Source organism: Dunckerocampus dactyliophorus, chromosome 6 (genome assembly GCF_027744805.1).
Source record: "Dunckerocampus dactyliophorus isolate RoL2022-P2 chromosome 6, RoL_Ddac_1.1, whole genome shotgun sequence".
Classification (NCBI taxonomy): Eukaryota; Metazoa; Chordata; class Actinopteri; order Syngnathiformes; family Syngnathidae; genus Dunckerocampus; species Dunckerocampus dactyliophorus.
In genome coordinates, this window is record NC_072824.1 from 31,818,383 (window position 1) to 31,842,847 (window position 24,465).

Below are 24,465 nucleotides of genomic sequence, written 5' to 3' on the forward strand. Positions count from 1 at the left end.
GACTATGGCCTATTAGTAGTCAGAAAATATTGAAAGACAAGTTATATGTTTTATTGTGGTCTCTAGGTGTCAGTAGTGTTATGAGACATGCCGTTAGATTGCATTACCTTTCATACTGTACGGAGACTGGCTACTGAGCCTGCAGAGCCGAGCAGTCATGCCATGGCTGAGATCGAGTGAAAAAAAAGGTGTGGAAGTGGTAGGTTTTTGGCTTCTCAGTCCTTCTTTATCACTCCGTTTAAAACACACAGTTTAGAATACGTAAATTGGAGAGGCTAACTAGTTAGCTTGCAATGCTAGCGGCAGCCATTTCTTATGTACTGTAGCTGCAGTGATACTGTAGCCTGCGCAATGTGACGTAAACAAAGAATAACAGGAGTGTAAAGGTGACTATAGGGGTGTTATTTCATGTCGACAGGGCTCTAATAATGTTAAAACCCGTATTTAGAAAGTCATAAACGGGTTTTCACATGGTATCATCTTGTACAGTACACCCATGGAACAATGCCTGCTCAGGTACTAAAAGTAGTACCTGGTAGTATCTGCTTTTGCCAGTGGAAGAGCATCAATAGCGAGTAGAGCTGCCAAAATAACTGAAAGCATAAAAAACATTTTAATACACTTCTGTTTTGAGTAAAAATAATGTATGAAGTGTTACGCTGTGCTATGATATATGACTTATTAACACACCATTGCTCTTATTGTAATTTCCTGTCCATGCCTTAATGACTGCCATGTGTACTTTTAGCAATAAACATGACCTGAGTGGCAGGAACAGATTTGTTATTAATTTATTATGATTCCGCTTCAATGCCACTCCAGATTGTCGACAGGTTGGCTTGATTAATGCTCGGCACTTTTTCCACTGCTGCTATTTATTGTTTTCCAACTGAGAGGCCCACGTTACTACACAGGAAGTGCCATATTGGATTTTGTTTTGTTGATTTTTGTGTGATATTTAACTTTAGGCTTCACAGTCCAGGCATTGCTAGCACTGTATACAGTATACAGCCTAGCTAGCCTGCTCGTATGGGTGTGACGTGCTGATTTTTGAGCTGCAGAGGTTCTTTGTCACGTCAAACAAACTACAGACGCTTACGTTTTTTATGGCACGAGACAAACTTACGCACTTTGTACGTCTTCGTGCATCACCCGTACGGCCCACCCATGTCTTTCCTACGTTTCGCTGGTGTCAGGTTTGGGTAAAATGTCACACTTGCAGACTCCGTATGTGTGTCGTGCGCACACGTGAGAGTGCATCAATCGCACAAAAACTAGGGTATATAGAGCTGCAGTGGTTTTGTATGGTATTTGTATTTATGAATGTATATTTGTTTTTTCCTCTGTTTGCTATGTCTCTATTATAATAAATACGTCAATATATATCCGTAGTTGACTCCTGCTGCAATGCATATTATTATTTACGTGTCGTGTACGCCTGTGTGATATATTACACATACTAAGTATGGCTATTGACCATTTATGTTCATAAATTGAAACAAATACAAAATAAATACCACAGCAGTTGATGTCGCAGAAGCTCGGTCATAAAAAATTGCGAGTGGAGGAAGTGACATAGGTCCCACGCATGTGCAGAGCCAATCATGTTTCCAGTATGGATCGTACGTCGTCGGTGGTACGCAAGGTCAGTACTTTTATTGCAAGTTTGACAGACGTTGGTCTGACTACGCACGTGCATTGGCTGTGCGAATGAAGCGACAGCCTCACGTCGGGGCAGCCTCAGATTTCGTACATGGTGGTACGCACATTCCACTCACAGGTTGTACGCTGGGTGCGCGTTGAGCTTACTCCTTCTTGGTGACCACAACTACATTCTTCACGAGCCAAAAAAAAACACAGCGATTTGGGGAACAACACAAATTGCGCGGGCAAAAATTCATACGTCCGTTTGTGACCTAAGGACTGCATCGGAGGGGTTGAGACTCTAATCTTTGGGGAAATGCCATTTCGGAGCACACAGCAGAGTCCGTGAAGGCATGCTTGGAGGGGAGTTATTCTTACCGCTGTCTGCGTTGATGTAAAAGCCCTCTAAAGGAGACGAGAGCAGCCTGTAGGTGACCTTGCCGTTGAGTCCCGAGTCTCTGTCAGCGGCTGACACGTTCACGACAAACGTGTCCTGCGGAACCAGTTCAGACAACTCCACCTTGAACAATGAGAGAAGAGTAACCAGCCCCGTTTTAACGCTCTGTATCATTGTTAAGGCGTCATACAGTGTGACCATGATTTGACTAATGCTAGCTACAGTGGATTGAGCATGCACGTTCACTTGATGGTAAAAAATTCAGAGCACAGCTCATGTAGTGACCTCCACTCTTAAGCCTAGGTCACAACTGCTTGTATGGGCTCCTAAAGCCGGCGTACCTGCAAAAAATAACATAAGAAACGCACGGAGGGCGCGTGTGTGATGTGCTGACTTTCGAGCCGTGCACTGCAGACTGCAGAGGTTCTTTATCATGTCGTTTTCAGGTTGCAAGACAAAGTTAGTCGCTTTGTACGTCATCCGTCATGAGCGTGTCTAATAATAATAATAATAATAATAATAATAGATTTGATTTTATATAGCGCTTTTCAAGGTGCACAAAGCGCTTCACACCCATTGTTCTTTCACTCCTCAGTCACACACTGGTGGTGGTAATGTACATCTGTAGCGACAGCTGCCCTGGGGTAGTCTGACAGAAACGTGGCTGCAATTCGCGCCTCCGGCCTCTTCGACCACCTCCAAACATTCATTCATGCCCAGAGACAAAACGACAGTGGTTGGGTGGAGGGAGGGAGCAAGGATCGAACCGCCAAACTTCCTGTTTCTGGACGACCTGCGCTACCACCTGAACCACTGCCGCCCACATCTATTGTACATTTTGCTGGTGTCTGGTTTTCAATTTTGTCATGAGTCATACTTGTGTGCCGTGCACATACGCAATGAGTGCGGCCAATGCACGTTCACATATTTCATAGGTCCTCCATGTGTGTCAAGATGTTACTCCTTCACGGTCACCACAACTACATTCTTCACGAACAAAAAAAAAAAAAACACAGCGATTTGGGAAACGCCAAAATCGCACGGCCAAAAAAATCGTGCGTCTAGTTGTGACCTACGTTTTACAGAAGCCGCGTTCCAAATAAGTACAGTGGAACCTCGGTTTTCATTAATTTGTACCAAGCAGTCCAGACCAAGGAAATATTTCCCATAGGAAATAATGTAAATCCAAGTCATGTATTCCAGACAATCAAAAATGTGAACAAAAATACACTTTGTGGAGAATCATTATCGTTTTACATGCAGAAAACAATGTGGCATCATGATAAATGAGAAATGAATGGAACTTATTTTTGATGTGGACTTCCCGTACATCCTGGTGCCATGGAATTCAATCGCGTTTCTCACCTTCTTTATGAAATTGCTGCCACTCACAACTTTCTGTGGCCCCATGGTGTGTTATTTAGCAGTCACACTCCAAAAATGCACAGCCAGCAACACGCAGGGTGCTTTGTTTGGGCACTTCATTTGGGCACCAGTATGTTACGCATGATATTTTACAAAAACCAAGACTGTGTAACATTTTAGCGCAAATTTTCGATGCAAACTGGGGCGTATGAAAACCAAAGTTTGACTGTAAATGAAGAAATAAATGACACATATGAAAACAAACCAAAAAAAGTAAATAGTAGTTGTAAATAAAACAAATGATTGCGGCAATGATTGAGTGACGGCAAAGTCCCACCACTTGGGCTAACTGCACTGGATGCTAACTAGCTACCAGCTAGATTTTGGTTACTTCTTAGCTGCTACGTGTCCCGAAAAATGAACAACTGTCGTTACCTAAGTGTGACAAACATGGTCCTGCCAGCCCTGCATCCTTGCCCAGGTTCGAACCCCTGGACCCGGCAGGACACGGCTCAATGAGAGCTGAGCAGTGGTAGCCAGCAAGCTATAAATCCGAGCTGTCACCTCGTTGTGCGTTGCCATGGAGTTAGGTTTACCAACGTACTTTGGCACAGCCGTACCAGCTGGCATCCGTTACATAAGAATGCGTGTTTTGACATTTCACATGGTTACATTTTTATACTTGTGTGACAGTTAATGTAAGAAAATTGATCCGTTCACTTTAGAATTCTAATTCATCAAAAAAAAGTTTTATTTTTGGAATGCTAAAATGTTACCTAAAACATTGCCTGTAAAGTTAATAAAGATTTTACAATGGCAACGGCTTGACACCAGAAACGATTATTTCTATTTCCCCAAAAAAAACAACCTTTACCCCAAATAGCCTGGTACTCTCTGCAGTTGAGTAAATAAATACCAACCACATGAGGAAATCCTTTCTTTTTACGTCATCTTTTGTGTACTGTACCTGGTATGACACCTGTGCAAAGACAGGTGCGTGGTCGTTGACATCCAGCACTTGAACTCGGACCTGTCCGGAGCTCTGGTGGAGGGAGTCGAACGCCCAGACGGTCAGGTTGTACTCTGTGTTCTCCGCCTCAAAGTCCAGAGCTTGAGTCAGCGTGACCATGCCGGTGTACGGGTCCACAGCGAAGGGGCCGTGGGTGCTGGCGTTGTGGGAGAAGCTGTAGACGATGGCGGGGTTCAGGTCCACGTCGTTGGCCGTCACCTGGGTGACCACGGATCCCGCGGGAAGATCTGGAGCACAACAGAAGATGTGAGGATCAACAGCGAGAGGCCTTGTAGTTTTGACGCCCCCATCTTACTCTCGGCCATGAGCACAGGTTCCATGGGGGGGATGGCGGGGATGTTGTCATTGATGTCCACCACTCGGACCCTGATGGTAGTGGTACTGCTGAGCGGAGGATTCCCTCTGTCTGCGGCCTGCACGACCAGCCTGCAATGTGAGGACAACCAGTAGACTTTGTTGATGATGAAGGGAAAAAAGCAGGCTTCGCTACATATCATAAAATGATGCCTGCCACTCTGCCAACTATCTGTCAGTCAGCTGGGAGCAGGGTCGGACTGGGACCAAAAAAAGGCCCTGGACTTTTTCCCCAAATAGGCCCACCCACCAACCGGGGCACGCCGTGGACGGCCGGAAGGGGGGGGGGTATTTCTATATGGTTTTGAAATAATTGAAAACCTACACATACTATTTTTTTCAGTATTCCTACATTTTGAAGCTTCATTCTCCAATAACTTTGTTTTTTTCTCTTTTAATTTCTGCCATCCACCTTTTTCTTTGCGTTTTCTACTCACCATTTCCAAAACACTTGTGTCTTCTTTGTTGGCTTTTTGACAGAATGTAGGCCTATGTTTGACTGACAAATGATCATTACAGCGCCATCTGCTGGTAGGCCTAGGTGTTAGACTGTTAGACAGGGCCAGTAGACCGAAAAAAAAAAAAAAGACCAATTGTCGGCTGTAGACTGGACGGCCGTTCTTTTCCAGAACTCACAGATTACCAGTCCGTCGCTGGCTGGGAGATGTAGCCTACTGCAAGGCAGCTAAGTCAAACCCAGCATGATGCTGCTGTTAAAATGTAATGCTAGCACTTTATCTCACATATGCTATGCTAGTATTGCTAACGTTTGTGTGCTCCTGTCCCGCTCCTTAATGCTATGTTGCTGTTTGTGATACATGGCATCTATTCTGTTGGTCACAGTGAACCACAACAGGATCAGGAACAACACGCTGCAAGGTGTTAGCGTACTCGTAGCATGGCGTGATCTCACGGTCCAGCAGCGTGTTGGTAGCCAGGATCCCACGAACGGAGTCCAAGATGAAAGCGTCGTTATGGTTCCCAGACACGATTGAAAAGTCCATCTGTCCGTTCATCCCGCTGTCGGCATCGGAGGCGAACACCTGCACCGGGTTAAGGAAAGACGTTCATCTTAGTTGTAAGCATCGCTAATCCACACGACGAGATCAACCTGAAGCAAAGCTAACTAACAGACTGCATAAACAATGAATTCCTTTGTTTTTATTAAAATGGTTGAAGACAGAGTTGTTTGTTCACATGACGGTTGTAGTTTTGGGGGCCTGAAAACGCGGGTTCGGACCTACAACCCAAATGACTGCCGATTCTCTGACGTGACAACCAGAAGCTGGGGACCAAATGGAACCAGAGCGGCGTAGAACGCAAGGTTATCGCCAAAACAGAACTTCTTGAAAACCAGACCTTTGTCGTTTGTCTAAATGCTGAAAACTGTCCGCAGCTTTGTTGCAATGCAGGTGGTGCCGCCACGCTCTTTGTTGTAGCCTAAGTGACAGTTCGTCAATGTTCCTGTTTTGTGTATTAGTTCCTGTTCTATGCTTTTATTTTGTAGTGCTTCCTGTTTTGTCCTGCAGTGTGTTCTGTCCACTTTTCTCTTCTTTTGTCACTCACACCTGCTATTCATTTTAGTTTGCCTTCTATTTAGTTCATCTGGATGCTTCTGTGTTTGTTGGTGCATTGCTTCAATGAGCATTATTTGTGCCTGTCAGTAGGTGGATCCCTGTCGTTCAGTAAATATTTACATTTTTACCTGCGTTGGGTCTCGTCTCTGCAGCCTGGGGTCGTCGCCAGCATCACCACCATGCTAAACCGTGACAGGTGTGTCATAGTAATGCTAACATGCTAAGAAGTTACCAAATTAACCCCCACGCACTTTGGTGACAGAGGCAAGGAAAAGCTCGAACGGAATGAGGAAGTCAGGGTCAAGATGAGAACATGCGACACAACCAGGTCATGTGCCATCTGATTCAAGGTGTGACACCACTTTCGGCTGTCTCTGGGCAAAACGGATAAAGGAAAAAACTTGAGGCAACCTCAGCAGTCGTCCCTACCTGCATGATGTAGGTGTTGTGCACTTGCCCCTCCCACACAGCGCTCCTGTAGGCGCCCTGTTCAAACAGGGGGGCGTTGTCGTTGGCGTCCTGTAGACCGACGACCACCTTGCAGTGAGCCGTCTGCACCCCGTTGTCCGCCAGGACCAACAGCTCCATGCGAGGGCTCACCTCAAAGTCCAGCGCGTGGTCCTTTTGCACTCGGATCTCACCTAACACATTCAGAAAATAAGCCTTGGAACGATCTGTGGACAGTTTCGGGGAAGTTTAATCAATAAAAACAAGAGTATCTGGTTGTGGGAGCATGATCTAGTGGGCCTGGCAGGCCGTCTTATGGAAACAATTTTGTGTACGGTACACGCCGCGAGATGAGGCAGCTCATTTGAGCCTCTTGGCAAAGACGGAGCAGATATTTTCTGGCAAAGATGTTTTTGTGGAAAATAAAATGGCTGATTAAATGTGAAATTAGCAAAGTTCAGAGCAGAGGCCGCATAAGGAAGCCATCTGTGAGGGGCGCTAGCGCCAGCGCTGTATGTTTGCTACCTGTGTGGCGGTCGATGGAAAAGACGTTATCACTGCTGAATATGGAGTACGATGTTCCTTGTCCGCTGCTGGTTGGGTCGCTGGCATCAACTGTTGTGATCCACGTGCCTGGAACAAAATAAAAAGGTATTTCTTAATTAAATAGTACCGCTATAATACTGTCAAGTATTGTTGGGCATTCACGTGCGTACCGTAAGTGGGGAAAACATAACATAACAAACAAAAACTGCAATGAAAATGTTATTGGAGGGGGTAACTTGAGTGTGGGACAATCCTGATTTTGACAAATAAACCAGAACTAAAAGTGTCCATCATGAAAAGGCCTGGCAAGGCATGCTGGGTAGCTTTCTGTTTGGGAAATGTGTGTGTGTGGGCTTCCCAGCATGCTTTGCGGGTTATAAATTAGCCTAAAATTGTATTGCTTATTGTTAGTATCGTAATACTAGTAGTAATACAATAATAGCATTGTTTATTATTAATAAATCATGCTTTGCAAAAATATGCATATTTAAGCAAATTGTACTCATTTTTTTGGCTAAATTAAGCATAACAATGGCTAAATGAAATAAAATCCAAACATAAGGCATTCAGAAGACGCATTCAAAGAGGTTGTGATGATATGTGGTAATCTAAAGTGGCCACTAGGTGTCATTAGGAATCTTGTGATGTTGGGCAAGAAACAAGCACCAGACGTGATCGCCCAGAGCAACAGGCTTTTACCGCAGGTTTGAATCATCTCACAAAATAATCCCTAACACGGTCGGAGTTGTAACCCATGCCGAAACTCAACTCTGAACCCTCGACCTCACTTCCTGTCCGTACCCTCACACGTGCTCCCCTAGCACGGGAACACATTTACAGCAACACACATGAGCACACGAGTCTTATTTATGTCTTACTTTTTCTTATTATGTCTACTATATTGGGTAGTAGGGGTGTAAAGGTGACTATAGGGGTGTTATTTCATGTCTAGAGTGTCCAGAGCAGGGGTGTCCAAACGTTTTCCAGCAAGGGCCACATACTGGCCAAAAAAACTAACATCTTTGGCAGGATTAGTAAAAAGGACAGCGGAGTTACCCGCCCTGCTGTTCTCCTGGATGGTGGCGTTGTACACCTTGTGCGCGAACTGCAGACCCTCAGGTTCTCCTTTCAAGTGGACAAACACCAAGCAGCTGGAGGTCAAAGCAGGAAGTCCTCTGTCTGAAACCTGCACCTGAAGCTTCTTGACGGACAAACCCGCCCTCACCCGCCGTCTCAGTGAAATGTCTCCTGACTCGCTGTTGATGTCGAAGAGATTCCCATCGTGCGAGAGGGAGAATCTGACGGTTCCATTCGGACCCCGGTCCGCGTCCGTCGCTGTCACCGTGGTGAGGATGTGGTTTGGAAGTGTCCTGGTGGAGATGAAAGTGTCGATGGGATTCTCACACAGGGGCACGTTGTCGTTGACGTCCTCTACTTGTATGGTGACTGACGCAAAGGAGTTGAGTGGTCCTCGAGTGCAGCCGTCTGTAGCCACCACCCTCAGGCTGAACTGGGCCCGACTCTCTCTGTCCAGTGCCCTTGTGGTCCGGATCATGCCTGTGGATACGTCAACGGAGAAGGCGCCCTGGCTGCTGTCCTCTGTCAGCGAGTAGGCGACATCCCCGTTGGACCCCTCGTCGGGGTCCAGGGCGGTGACGCTCAGGACCTGGACTCCGGCTGAGAGACCCTCGCTGAGGGACGCGTGGTAGCTCTTGCGGGTGAAGGTGGGGGTGTTGTCGTTGCGGTCCAGAAGGACCAGCTGGAGCTGCATAATGGAGCTAAGAGGGCTGGCGCCGCCGTCACGGGCGTGTATGGTTAGCGTGTAGTTCTGCTTGTCCTCACGGTCCAGGACCTGCATGGTCCTGACCACGCCCGAGTGGCTGTCGATAGTGAAGACACCTCTGTAGTCCTCGCCTACAAACAAAACAATAACTACAATGCAATCAGCCTGTTTTTGCCGGGTGCGTGATTGATTCTACTGTGTTTCTACATCACTTAGGGCTTGCCAACCACGCCTCTTCACTATTTCCTGTTCCTGTCTATGCCACGCTAAACATGCAAACTCAAACAGAACATTTCCTGCTGGGGTCTGACCTTGTATGGAATAGTGAATGGTGCCGTTCTCTCCTCGGTCCGGGTCGTAGGCCTGAGCAGTATGAACCACCCCGGGGGGCAGGTTTTCCGGCAAGCTGATCTGGAAGAAGGACTGCATGAAGTCCGGGGGATTGTCGTTGTCATCCAGCACGGAGCAGTGCACCGTGGCGGTGCCCGATAGAGGCCGGGCGCCGCTGTCCCGAGCCTGGACTGAGGATGGGAATCAAAAACAAAGATTTTTAAAACATTTTATTAGCAGCTTAACCTCCTTCACTTTTGGACACATTTAATCTTTGCCTTCACTTCTTCTCCTCATATGTAACAATTTCTCTCCGGTGGAAAACCTAACTTGATTGTGGCACACCTTGGGGTGATTCGGCCTTTCCTGTTATTACTTCATTATCAGGTGGAATTGTTCACCGTGCTGCTGACTGGACTAATATTCTGATAGAACATCTGAAAGCACTTTATCCCTGCTGAACGCTTCCAATGCAGTAACACAGTTAAAAAAGGAGGGGGGAGGGGGGGAGGGGGTCCTACCTCTGAGAGTGAACTGCTGCTGCTGCTCTCTGTCCAGGAAAGAGGAGGTGCTGATGAGTCCGCTGTACGGGTTGATGCTGAAGAACTCGTAGCCCGGTCCAGGCAACAGACTGTACCACACCACAGCGTTATCCTCTGAGGAACACAATCATGAAACGTTGTGAGCAAAATATTACAAATGTCTCTTGGTGTGATGGTGATGGTGATGACAACAGTCGCCTTCGGGGGGCGCTATCCAATCGGGCCTGATCTGCCCGTCCAGGAGTAGAACAACCAGTTTATTGGCACAGGTGGCTCGGATTATAGAAATCATCATGAGACCTTTGAGATCTCCCCGAGGAGCCACCTGCTTGCTGTTCTTGGACGCTTCTCTCCCCCAAGAATGTTAGAACCCCTCCTGTATCACACTCCCCTCACCCCCACTCGTCTAGGCAGCAGCATTGAAACAGAGAAGCATTGTCAGCGGCGGGAGACGAAATAAACGAGATTTTAAAAGGCCGCTGCGCTTAGCATGCTAAAATAAGCACGGCAGACGCGTGTAGTCAAAGAGGTCAGACGAGGGAGTTCAGGAGCGATGTACGGGTATGGTATCAATGGTATCATAGTATAATATAATAACTATAATATGAGAAATAAAATCATATCACATTATAATTAACTATAATTATGATGATACAGAATATTGAAAAAGGCACCAAAGACAAACTCTTTTTAAACATACAGAAACTATTTTTCGGGTAGAAATTTGGGAATTTAAACATGCAAATTTGGGGTTGAAGTCAATTTTTATATGGGTCTCTTTAGCTGGAAATGACAAGAACAGACTAAAAAGACTATAATAAATGTAAAAAATTTGAATTACGGTAATGCATCGTAATAATGACTGATAGCAATCCATGGCGGTTAACTGGTTCCAGACCAGACTGTGATAAGTGAATTCCGGCAAAGTCCTTATTTAGAAATAGAATATTTTCGTGGCTAGAGCATAGAAAACCTGTTTACGGCCTTCTAATCAATCAATCAATCAATCAAAGTTTATTTATATAGCGCTTTACAATAGCCCACGGGCTCCCAAAGTGCTTCACAATAAGACAAAACATAAGAACACAGCATAAAACATAAACACAAAGTAAACACAGAATAAAAACTCTATAAGAAAATGCTTCAGTGCTGCAGAGTGCTAAAAGCCTTTAAAAGTACATAAAATGGGAGTCAACAAGAACTAAAAATGCATAAAATACAAGACCGCCCTAGTCGGTGTTGAACGCCTGTCTAAAAAAATGAGTTTTCAATTTCGATTTAAAAAGGCCGACTTCAGTAGTGGTGCGAATGTCAGTGGGCAGTTTGTTCCACAGTCTGGGAGCAGTGACGGAGAAACAGCGTTCGCCCCACTGTTTGTATTTTGCCCGTGGGACTTCTAACAGAAGCTGTCCCGAGGAACGGAGGGCCGTGCCGTGATTGCGGATAGTTAAAAGCTCCGACAAGTACGACGGAGCAAGGCCGTTAATGGCATTAAAAACAAATACTAAAATTTTAAAATCGATTCTAAAACGAACTGGAAGCCAGTGGAGTGATGACAACACCGGGGTGATGTGCTCACGTCTGGGCGTGTTTGTTAAAAACCGGGCAGCAGCGTTCTGGACCAACTGCAGACGCGAAATTGAGGTCTGGCTCAGGCCAACGTAAAGTGCGTTGCAGTAGTCCAGTCTTGTGCTGATGAAAGCATGGATTGCTTTCTAAACACGCTTTTTAACATTATTAGAGCCCTCTAGACATGAAACAACACCCCTATGGTCACCTTTACACTCCTATTACCTAAGATAGTAAACATAATAAGAGAAAATATCACACAAGACATCAACAATACTAGAGATGCACGATATCATTTTTTTCAAACATATACCGATAACTTTCTGCTTCTCAGTACCGATATGATACCAATAACTTTTTACTTTTTTTTTTTTTTTAAGATTTCACTGTAGTTTGTGCACACCTGGAGGTAAGGTAATTAGGATGTGGCCAAGTGTACCTGTTGATTTGTCCTAATCAAGTATCATGCCATTACTACTAACACATCACTGCTATCAGGAGAACCAGAGAATAGAGCGGATGCAGCCACCCGCCGTGGCCCAGCAAAGTGCACTATATTCGGACACATGCGCCGAGCAGCCGATGTGCCGCTTCGGAGGTCAGGAGAACCGGAGTATTGAATGGGAGGAGCCACCTGGTGTGGCCCAGCAAGGTGCACTGTATTCAGGCACACGCTCCAAGCAGGCGGTGTGACATCACAGAGGTCTTCTCCCCTCATTGGAGCGTTTTTTTTAAATGATCGGTTATCGGAGCAACTTTTAACATTATCAAATTTACTGGTATGACGTCATCATTCCCTCATACTGGCCGCACCCCTATGAAAAAGGTGCCAAAATAAACAACAAATTGTAAACATACAGAAATTATTTTCTTAGGTAGAAATTTAGCATTTTAAATACGCACAACTGGGTTTGAAGCAATTTTTTGGAGTTTCATGGGAAATGACAAGAACACTGTAAAAGACTATAATCAATAGAATAAATGATAACGGTATTAATAGTATTTTATCCATGAAATCAGCTACTTGGTCTACAAAAGCAAAACCGCCAGGGTCTGTAATTAGCACCCGGTCATAAAGCATTGGCATCAACAGTTGTGGCTGTAGGCAACCTCCTGATGATTTTTTTAAATTATTTTTTTTAAGAACACCACAAGATGACAGTAGCTGCTTTTGAAGCATCATGAGTGGTGAGCATCCAGCAGCTTTATCTAGCTCTGCATGCACTTTAAAATGTTGCTATTCTTTCAATGAGGACTCTATTGAGGCTGAGACAACACAAGACTGCAACAATGCCTTCCTAGCAGAATTATTTTCATTTAGCAACGTTTAGCGCAGGGGTGTCCAAAAGGCAACCCAGGGGCTATTTGTGGCCCGCAGCTGTTTTTTAATTGGCCTGTGGCACATTCTGCAAATATAATTTAACAAAAAAACTCAACAACATCAAAAGTGGAAAGATCTGCAGTAATTTTACAAAAATAGAGTCAAAATATGAAAACAAAACATTTTCATCTAATGAGAAAAAGTCAGAATTATACAAAAATAATGTTGTACTATCATGAGGAATAATAACATCATTTTAGTAGGATAAACTTGAAATATTAGAGAAAAAGATGTTTTTTAAAAGTTGAAATATGAAAAACAACCAAAACGGAATTTTTGAAAAATGAATAATGCAATGTGGATAAAGTCAAAATATTATGGGAATTAAGTAATAATTACGAGAAGAAAATGTAAAGGAAGAAAGTTGAAATATTTTGAAAAAACAGCTGTAATTTAGTGAGAATAAAGTCAAAATATCAAGAGGAAAAGTTGTATTTTAATGAGAAAAATAATCACAATTTTATGAGAATAAGGTATTGATATTATGAGGAATAATTATGCCATTTTAGTAGCATAGCGGAAAAATAATAAATAAAATATGAGGAACAAAACATTAGTATTTTTTTTTTAATTAGGCTAGTCAAAATATTATGGAAATAAAGTAAAAATATTAGGGGAATAAAGTCATAATATTATTAAAGGAAAATGTACAAAGACTATTTCAGAAGAAAGTTGAAATCTTTGGAAAATTTAAATAAGAAACAACAGTAAAAATGGCACATGTGTCTACATGTGCTGCTTTACAAAATATTAAAGTGGCAAAGCTGCATTCTTTCACTTTTTACTATGTGGCCCTTGCTGAAAAAACCTTTGGACACCCCTAGTTTAGCACAATGTAAAGTTACGTTGACTCGTAAGAAGTTATGTTGGGAGTGTGGCAAAAATGAATTGTATGGGGTTCGTTCTGAATGACTTGTATGAAAGGTTTAGTGGAAATGGGTCAAGGAAGATCATGCTAAATGTTTGTTCAGCTCTTGATACAGGACACATTTGTTTTTTGCCACGTTTGAGTCACTTGTGCATGTGGCCCCTAAAAACAACCTGAATCCTCGTCAGTGGCAGACACCCTGACCACCGCTTCTCCAGGCTCCCTGTTCTCGGACACGCTGGCAGCGTAGACGTCCCGACTGAAGACCGGCGGTCGGTCGTTGACGTCCACCACGTCCACCGTCAGCGTCTGGGTGGATGAGCGCGCAGGCCGGCCGCGGTCTACCGCGCCAACCGTCAGTCGGTGGAAACGCTCCGTCTCAAAGTCCAACGGTGCCGAGAGCCGCAAGAGGCCTGTGTGAGGACAAGACAGATAAACAGATAAACAGATAAACAGACAGATAAACAGACAGACAGACAGACAGACAGACAGACAGACAGATAGATAGATCCACTATGCTGTGTCTGATACCTGTCAAAATTGATAGGGTTCTTGCATGGGCTAACATTATCCATAACTTTCCATTGTTTGAAGCAATGACATACAGTACTTAAGTAACAAAGTAAAATAAATAGTCATGCTGGAAAAGGAACATGTGCCCTTGAGCTTCGACTGGAACTAAGACATGCCAAAATACATTGTGTTCTTGCCTCCTGTACCTCTGTCTTTAGTCTCAGCCATTCTTTTTGGGATATCTTTCAAAATGAATAGGGTTCCTGCTGAGGCACATGGTCAATAATCAAGGTAATTGTATGGAATGGTGATAGGATTCCTAAGTAAGTCAACATTGGACAATAATTGGACCTACCAGTGTCCTCCTCCAGAGAGAATAAGCCCTTTGTGTTCCCAGCCAAGATGACGTAGGAGACAAGTCCGTTGTCCCCTTCGTCTCCATCCGTGGCCACAAAATGATGCACGAAACTCCCGGCTGCCGCGTCCTCCATCACCTGGACAGCCTCCGCTGACACAAACACAGGCCGCTCGTCGTTGACGTCCAGCAGGAAGACCAAAGCGGTCACTGACGTGCACCTTCGCTCATCCCGCCTCTCGGATTGGTCACTGGCGGTCACGGTTAAGGCATAGGCGGGACTTGTCTCGCGGTCCAGCGGCGCTGCCACGGTTAAGCTCCCCGTGCGAGGGTTCATTTGGAAGGGGAAGCTGGAAGACAACCCGCTGCGGCTTGGGTGAAAGGTTAAGGAGTAGCGGAGGGCACTGTTAGTGTATGTCCCATCGGCGTCCCTCGCATGAAAGGCAAACGCTAGCGAACCAATAGCAGCATCTTCTCTTAAACCAAAAGTCACCAGCTCATCCGGGAACCAGGGGGCGTGGTCATTGACGTCGTCCACCGTCACAAACACCTGTACCGTCACGTTCCCCGTCCCGCACTCGTCCTCTGCAAGAACCGTGAGCGTGAACTGTACGGCTGACTCGTAGTCCAGAGGCTGGCAGACGTAGATGTCCCCGGACTCGCCGTCAATCCCAAAGTGGACGCTCCCGTCTCCCTCCGTGATGGAATAGTGGAATTTCCCTTCACCCCAGACGCTGGCCGAGCCGATGACAGTGGCCGGCGGTGCGTCCTCTCTCACCGAAAGACGTCTCACGACTGGTGACTCAGAATGTCCAAACTGGGCCTCGTCTCCATGGACCTGCAAAGGACATATTAGTACTGATCTAAATGGAGACATTTTCAATATCTTATGTCATGTTGACTTCATCTTAAACCCATCATAGCTTAAAATCTGCTGCTATTTTCACAACAGTGACGTAAGAAAAAACAAAATGGCGGACATTTCCTGAATCATCCTCATCTTCTACGCTGTTCTTGCTAGCAACTGTAAGCTAATGCTACACAAAGGCAAATGGTACAGTCACAGCAAAACCGCAACACTGTAGGTTATATTATGGAAAACACACAAAACTAATATTAAATAGGGAACATTTAAGGCATGTAGTCGGATATCCTTGTAGCCTGTATGCTAACGGAATTGACACAAATGTGTCCACCCTTATTGATTAAAAAGTTAGACAAAGGTTTAAAACTTGATTTACTTAAGAAATCATCCACAAGACTCTTCATAACATATCTAATTATATTTTTTCAATGAACAAAAATGAAAAATGCTGTAAATGAAGAGTAGTAAAGGCTGTACCTGTACATGAATGAGTGCAGCGTCCTCTAGTGGCGATCTTCCTCCGTCACGCGCGGTCACTTCCAGGGTGTAACTGGCTCCCACGTTGTGCTCGAAAAGTGACGTCGTCCTGATGTCTCCGCTTTTACCGTCAATCTCGAAATGTCCCAACCGCTGACCTTGGGCGCCAACTACAGAAAGTACACTCTTAAAGTACACTCTGTATACACTCGAAATTCAATACAGTATTGATTCTGTCAAGAAATAACGTACGGGTAACCAACGTGAAAGTGACAGTTCCGTTTTCTCCCGCATCAGAGTCTTTGGCAAAGACGTTTGTCACCAACGATCCTGTCGGTATACCAGCCGATACCTGAAAATAAAGGAGACTAGAAATTAGGGATGGGTACCCTTTACATTTGAACCAATACGGTACCGATACCCGCTACATGTGAATCGGTACCGGTGGTCAAATTGACATCTTTTTAATTAGATTAATCATTGGTTTCAAATGAATTAATCATGATTAATCAACATTTGAAATTATGTCTGAAATATACCCATTTTTACTGTGTTTTATAGAAAGAAAGATAAATGTATTATATATATCTGAATGTATTAACAGCTCCAAATGAGCTGAAAATGTCAATCAAGCTAAAAGATACCACACGTCTTAAAAAATCTACCCACCACTAGGTTTTTTTAATAAACATTTGAATCACACTTTAACGGTGTTATGAGCAATGAGGGGTTGCGTTCAAACACACCAAGTCATTTAAGTTAAATTCACATTTTCAGTGTATTTTCTGGGATTTCCGAGCATACTTAAATGCAGCAAATTGTACTTTCGCATTTAGAGTTACAAAGTGAGTGATAAGAATATCCACTTATTGTTTTGCTTTGTCTTTCTGTTTATTTAGACGTATAATAAAGACGTTCTTGTGATGTTCGGAGTGACCCTGAATGCGTCTCGCGGTCGTGTAGTGACAACGAGTAAGTGTTGTTCGGACGACGGAGGGACAAAAGACGCGTTTGTGAGTTGGAAATACAGTAGTTACAATAGTTTTGGAATTGCACCGCTGTTGATGTGTTCGGGTTATATTAACGTTGTAAACGAGCGTCAGACTCTGTGTGACACAGTGACCAGTGAAACAGCCAATGTATTGACCACGTGATTTTTTCTTAAAGCGATATGCGCACTGACACGGGGCTTCGCTCTTTAAACGCGCCGATGCGCCGAAGCATCGATGTTCCTGGACCCATCACTATGTTTAAATGACTTCAGCTTTGGGTCGTGTGGTTGTGGTGCTTCCGAGAAGCATAGAAATAAATTGCCAATGGGTAGATTAAGTTAACTAAATAGAAATTGTCTGCCACGTAGTTCAGCCTGGCACGATAACAAATTTTGCTGGTCAATAATAATTTCGACCTTTTTTAGACCATATTATCATTAAGTTTATCGTTCAATGATCACAGTCATGTCACATTTGAGCCACTAGATGGTACTCAAGTGTAATGTATCTGTGTGAGGCACTGAAGCTGCCTACTGCGGCACTAACGAATGGCGTGACGTCACCACTTCACATACCCTGGGTATAGCGAGCTTGTGCTGTCCGACACTAGGCATTCACTTCACCGATCAAACGCCCCAACAAGTACCAACCGCCGGGAACAATGCCCCACAGCACATCCACACAGGAACTATGGCATTCGGCTTTTGTGCTTTCATTCATATTAGCGCTTGCTTGCTTGCTAACTGCCTAGCTAACACTCAGTGTATTCAATCACTATGTAGCTAGTCCCCGCCTCCATGTACCTTGACAAAGACGCTGAATAGCTGACAGAATGCTCACTTTTTCTCTTAATTTGACTATACAACCAATACTCTCAGACACAAGCAGAGTGAACCGTCTTGTCATCCAGCCTGTATGCTTACAGCAAGACAAGGAAAGGGAACAGGCATTCGATTAATCGTTTTATCAATTATCATGACAGGCCTATATGTAGTAAATGATTTTTCATTGCTGGATTACATGTAAATTGTTGTCTATGGATATTCCAGGCTTACTTCACTAAATAAAGTATGAATAAAGATGTTGGATGTGAATGTTCTGTCTCACATACTCTTAATACTACAGTATCTACCGACCTGTTATTGTTGTATACTTTTCACTGACTAACGAAATACACACATGATTTTCAATCTATTTAAATCAATTTGTGAATACAAAAATTACGTACCTTCGGCTTCATCTCTTGTGAATCAAATGTGTTTAGGTTGATGTTTCATTGGGGTGGCCAAGGTGAGACCATTACTCACACAGGTGTGGCAGTAAGTGGATACCTGAAATGTCTAGATGGCCAGCGGGGTGGCCGGAGAGTGATGGCCACCACGTAGCTCCACCACTGAGGAGCGGCGGCATGACACTCCACAGAGACTGGTGTTTAGGAACCCAAACATGGTACCTTTTCATTTTATGTGACTCGGTGCTCGGTAGTACCGACGATATTCGGTCGGTGCCAATAAAAGTAACGTTTATGGTACCCATTCCTACTAGAAATTGGGGCTTATTCTGAACCCCCACCTCTATAACAAACCATGTTTCATTTCAAGCCCATTAGAGGCGTTCTTACATTTTCTCAACAAAAACATCTACCTGAACGTTGCGCTCCTTGCTAGCAGGAAGGTGCGTAAACTGTGGTGCGTTATCATTAATGTCTGTGACCAGGACGTGGACGATGGCGGTGGCGTTGAGACGTGGACTTCCCTGGTCCGTGACCATCACTTTGAGGGTGTGCTGGTTGTGCTGCTCCCGATCCAATGCCACCCAGTTCATGATCTCACCTAGTGGGCGGGGCACAGGAACAGGAAGTTGAGGGTGTGCTGCAAACACGGAAAAGGGCGTCAGGGTGATTGTACCTGTTTTATCGTTGATGCGGAAAAACTTGCCATCCGAAAGCAGCATGTGGGACAGCTGGGCATTTTTGCCAGAGTCCTTATCCGTGGCCTTGACTTGTCCCACTAGGCCTTGGGGGGGCAGTCCCTCTGATAGCGTGAAATAGTACACATTACTGCTGAATTCTGGAGTGTTGTCGTTGATATCCAGAACCAGAACCATCACTGTGGCTGTAGCGTTTGTGTCCTTCACGGTGGCTAACACTCCAAAATGATATGTAGATTCCGTCTCGTAGTCCAGATTGTCCGAGAGATACAACCAACCAGTCTTGGGATGGATCCGAAAGGGAGCAGGAGGGAATGCCTTCTCGTCCTCCAAGGAGTAAGTGATGGCCGACTGGGAAGCTCCTCGGCTCGGGTGCGCCCTCACCTGGATGACCCTGGAATCCTTGCGGTAGCCCTCACCTATCTCTACCTGGTAAACCAAAGTCTCGAAGGCGAGGCTATCTGAGGAAGTGGTGCGGTCGACGTTAACGGTGAGTGTCAGCGTGGCGCTCAGAGGAGGATCTCCTTCATCCTCAGCCACAATATCCAGGTCGTACCTTTGCCGAGGATCCTCCTGTAGACTTTGGTTCAAGGTGACGGTTCCGAGGTCAGGATCAAGCACAAAAGCACCATTGTAGCTCCGACCTCTTAGATAGTAAAACACCCTCCCATTGGCGCCGCTGTCATAGTCGTGGGCATGAGCAATAAACAGCACAGTTCCTGGGGGCGTGTTCTGGGACACTGTGATGGCGTCCCTCAGTTTTGGGAAGACGGGGGCCACGTCATTGACATCGGCTATGGTGATGTTGACTTGGGTGGTGCTGTAGATGGGGGAGGAGTCAGTGTAGGCCTGAAGGAAGAGCAGAGCACAGGGCAGCGACTCGTGGTCCAGAGGTTTGACGCTGATGATCTGGCCCGATGTGGCATGGACGGCAAACCAACCCGGAAGGTCACCAGAGGAGATTCTGTAGGATACTGAATCGACAGAGTCTGCGGAGAAAACAAGGATCGTATTGAGTGGAAATGATCTGTATGTCCATTCATGTACATCCATCCATCCATCCATCCATCTTCTACGGCCAGTTGGGAGACATAGTCTCTCTAACCTGTCCTGGGTCTTCCCCAAGGCCTTCTACTGGTTGGACTTGCCCTGAACATCTCCGCAGGGAGGTGTCCGGGAGGCATCCTGACCAGATGCCCAAGCCACCTCATCTGGCTCCTCTCAATGCGGAGGAGTAGCAGTTCTATTCAGAGTCTCTCCCGGATGATAGTGCTTCTCACCTTATCTCTAAGGGAGAGCCCAGCTACCCTACGGAGAAAACAATGTCTGCCACCTCCCTCGGAACATGGTCGAAGCTCTCCCAGAGGTGGGAGTTGAAACTCCTTCTGACAGGGGACTCTGCCAGTCGTTCCCAGCAGACCCTCACAATACATTTGGGCCTGCCAGGTCTGACCAGCATCCTCCGCCACCATCGGAGCCAACTTACCAGCAGGTGGTGATTGGTTTACATCTCCGGCCCTCTCTTCACCCGACTGTCCAAAACATATGGCCGCAAGTCCGATGACACGACCAAAAAGTCAATCATCGAAGTGCGGCCTAGGGTGTCCTGTTGCCACGTGCACATGTGGACACGCTTATGCTTGAACATAGTGTTTGTTATTGACAATCTGTGACAAGCACAGAAGTCCAATACACAGCGCTGCTCGAGTTCAGATCGGGGGGGCCTTCCTCCCAATCACGTCTCTCCAGGTCTCACTGTTCAAGTCCCCCAGCAGAACAAGAAAATCCCCTGAGGGAGCATTCTCCAGTACGCTCTCTAGAGACTCCAAAAAGGGTGGGTATTCTGAACTGCTGTTTGGCGCATAAGCAGAAACAACAGTCAGGATCTTCCCCCCCACCCGAAGGCGGAGGGAAACTACCCCCTTGTTCACCGGTTAAACTCCAACATACAGGCCACAAACCGGGGCGCAACATTTCATGTCCCAAGAGCTAGCTTCTGTAGCCGAGGATCGGCCCGCCAAGGTCCCCGCCTTCAGCTACCACCCAGCTCACTCTGCACCCGACACCTTTGGACCCTCTCATGAGTGGTAAGCTCATTGGAGGGGGGACCCATGTTGTCTTTTCGGGCTGTGCCCGGCCGGGCCCCATGGGTGTAGGCCTGGCCACCAGCCGCTCGCCATTGTGCCCCTCCTCCAGGCCTGGCTTTAGAGGGGGGCCCCCGGTGACCTGCGTCCGGGCAAGGGAAAACGTGGTCCAATGTTTTTTTCATCATAAAGGTCTATTTAGCCACTCTTTGTCTGGTCCCTCACTTAGGACCTGTTTGTCGTGGGTGACCCTACCAGGGGCATAAAAACCCTCGAAAACTTAGCTCCTGGGATCATCGGGACACGCAAACTCCTCCACCACGATAAGGTGGTAGCTCAGTGAGGAGCCATTCATGTACAGCACATACGTAATATAATCTGTCTATCTAGTTACACAATGATTCGTCTGTCCATTCATATACACACATAATGTAAACATCTGTCTTTCTATTTACGTAACAATGCCTGTCCTTTCATATTCATACATAATGGAATCCGTCTATCTAGTCACACAAAGACTTGTCTGTCCATTCATACAGTACATGCATGTAAATGTAAACATTTGTCTGTCCATTCACACACACACACACACACACACACACACACACACAGTCTGTCTATTCACATAAGCACATCTGTCCATTCATATACACTTGCAATGTAAACATCTGTCTGCCCATTCATATACACTGATAATGAAAACATCTGTCAGTCCATTCACGTACACAAAATAAAGATCAGTCTGTCCATTTGCATAAACACGTGTTTGACCATCCATATATGTACATCATGTAAACATCTGCCTGCCCATTCATATTCATACATAATGTCAATCTGTCTGTCCTTTCATGTGCATTTGTAAATGGAAACATCTGCCAGTCCATTCACGTAAATGTCAGTTAATGTCCATTCATATGCACACATAATGTAAACATCTGTCTGTCCATTCAGACAGAATGTAATCGTCTATTTTGTCACACAAAGATCGGTCTGTCCATTCATATACACACACACACATACGTAATATAATGATCTGCCCATTCGCAAGGATCCAAACATCCCTTCCGAGTATTTGTTGGCCTTGTGCAGCGCCATCAAGCTCTTATAAGCTTACACACGAGCTTAATGACGCCTTAGCCGCCAAAGTGGCCACACGCTGTTGTTTCTGATTGAGGCTTTAATCTCTTCATTCATTAATTACACCTCACGTGACTTGTCGACTGTGGCGCGGCTTCACTGCCACCCGAAAGGATGCTGAGGAGAACATTTAATACTCAAAAGAAGAGAGTGACGGGCTTCTTCTGTACTGTGTTTGTGTTCTAAAATGTTAATAATCTTTCAGCCGTCATAAAAGTTTAGCAGGGATATTTCCTGTCTGCAAGATCATCTATCATCTGTCATCTGTTCATATCCTTAAAGAGGATTAAAGATTAAAGTGCAGCTTTTCATGTCTGGACGACACATTGCTTGGGTGGGTGAGAAACATTGTGATGGTCATAATATAAATGTCAGGACCTCTTTCTAGAGGCACCAAGCTTACCCGTGGAAGTAGTGGCCCGCACAGTCCCCACGCTGGTGCCCGGGGTGGCGTCCTCGGGCACGCTGAAGGTGTACCGTGACCTCTGGAACACGGCTGGAGCCTGAGCGCTCACTAAAATGTTAACGGTCACCTCTGCCGGCCGGGCCGAGCTCACGCCCCCTCCGTCCTGCGCGTTGATGGTGAGCTTCACGCTGGCCACGCCCCCCAGGTGGGTCAGAGTGGACGTCAGGTAAAGAATCCCTATGTAAGAGGAACATGGCAAGTTCATGCTTGTTAAGTGTTTCATACTTGAGCTTATATTAGTATATTTCACCTTGACTAATAAGAAATACAGAAAAAGTAAATAAAAATTATAATAATTGGGATATTATGAAGAAAAAAAAAAACCTGACTTCGTCATCATTTTTACTTAACTTTTACTTTCAATTATGACTTTGTTCTCAGAAATCATTCAATTATAAAATTACGACTATTAATTGTCAATTTATTATCTGTTTTTCATAAAATTTGGATTTGACTTTCTACGACAATAAAGTCAGAATTACGACAATATTTCAAATAAATTCTGACAATCCTAGGATTTGATTCTCAGATTAGTTCTTTTTTATTATTAGATATTTGATGGTTTTTCCAAGTAATTACTTTCTCTAGTAAATAATTAGCGTAAATTCCAGTGTATAACCAACTGCTTTTTTCTTAAACTTTTAACCCTGCGGCTTACACAGCGGTGCGGCTAATTTATGGTTAAATTCTAATCCTGTGACATCTCCTATACTTCACAACTACTACTAATTGTTTAACTAGTGTGCCGCTCACGAGTCAGTGAGAAAACCATAGCTCTTTCTTTGGCAGGAGCCAATCAGGAGCTATCAGTGCACTCACAAAAAGCCTATCAACCCATTGGAGGTCAGTCTATATACCAGTGTAACAACATAACAGTCTGAATCACGGTGTCATTTTTCAAAGAACGCTTTACTAACAGTACTAAATTCATCACACTGCAACTTAATACTCAAAAGTGTATATACAAACATGTCCCAATATCAGTTTGAAATAAAAAAAAATACATTTTAACGTTTTCCCATAAGGCATTGCATCTGAGCAACGCATTCATTGGGGCGCTGCAATGACGGCAGCTTCTCCCTTTTTGCTTTGGGCTCCCTCTGGTGCAGCATTGCAGCTCCATTTTCTATCTTCCTCCAATGAAATTGTTTTCTCAACCGAAATGCATTATGGGAACACTTTAAAATGTGTTTTTCATATAAAACTCGTATTCATACCTTTTTCTAGATTTCTGGAGGTATGACGTTTGAGTGTTAAGTTGCTGTGTGATGAGTTTAATGTTGTTTGTAAGATGAAACCGTGAGTCAAACTGTTTTATTGATTAATGGCCTCCTGCAATTTACAATGGGTTGACAAGCTTGTCGTAAGTTTTTTCATAGCTCATGATTTGCTCTTGTCAAATAAATAGCCAACTGGTCCTCACAAACTCGTGCACGCCACTCTAAATTTTGTTGGTGCTGCTCATACACCAGAATTTCCGATACATTTACGAAGAGGTAATTCTGTTACTAATTAAATTACATTTCTGGGAAAGTAACTTGTAAATATATCCAATTAATGTTTCTTTAAGTAATTAACACCTTTTTAACATGTTGGCAAGTTTTATTTTGGATTTGGTTAATCAGCGGCAATGCTATTCTATTTAACAAAGAGCAGTAATTATTTAGTTCGCTAAATCAATGTGGAAATTTCAAATCAAAAGAGTGTTTTATTGTAAAGTGCATTATAGTATCAGTCAGTTCCAATTTTATTTTAATAATGGCATTTTATACTGAGTGGCCAATTATTTTAGTTGTTGTTCAAGAGAGGAACGT

General features: G+C 44.7%; 1 protein-coding gene across 3 annotated transcripts in view; it reads right to left on the bottom strand.

The window, feature by feature from the left end:
* Window positions 1-24,465, bottom strand: part of dchs2 (dachsous cadherin-related 2) — a 50,986-nt gene that overhangs the window by 17,303 nt on the left and 9,218 nt on the right. For all 3 annotated transcript variants that reach the window (XM_054778768.1, XM_054778769.1, XM_054778767.1), the window contains 16 exons: window positions 22,589-22,828; window positions 18,943-19,953; window positions 18,680-18,867; window positions 16,296-16,395; window positions 16,044-16,213; window positions 14,702-15,539; window positions 14,007-14,246; window positions 9,995-10,129; window positions 9,455-9,664; window positions 8,417-9,274; window positions 7,340-7,447; window positions 6,797-7,008; window positions 5,682-5,833; window positions 4,732-4,862; window positions 4,374-4,663; window positions 2,023-2,164 (listed from right to left, as the gene is read on the bottom strand). In XM_054778768.1, coding sequence (XP_054634743.1) covers window positions 2,023-2,164; window positions 4,374-4,663; window positions 4,732-4,862; window positions 5,682-5,833; window positions 6,797-7,008; window positions 7,340-7,447; window positions 8,417-9,274; window positions 9,455-9,664; window positions 9,995-10,129; window positions 14,007-14,246; window positions 14,702-15,539; window positions 16,044-16,213; window positions 16,296-16,395; window positions 18,680-18,867; window positions 18,943-19,953; window positions 22,589-22,828 — 5,025 coding nt within the window. The remainder of the gene's footprint in view (window positions 1-2,022; window positions 2,165-4,373; window positions 4,664-4,731; window positions 4,863-5,681; window positions 5,834-6,796; window positions 7,009-7,339; window positions 7,448-8,416; window positions 9,275-9,454; window positions 9,665-9,994; window positions 10,130-14,006; window positions 14,247-14,701; window positions 15,540-16,043; window positions 16,214-16,295; window positions 16,396-18,679; window positions 18,868-18,942; window positions 19,954-22,588; window positions 22,829-24,465) is intronic.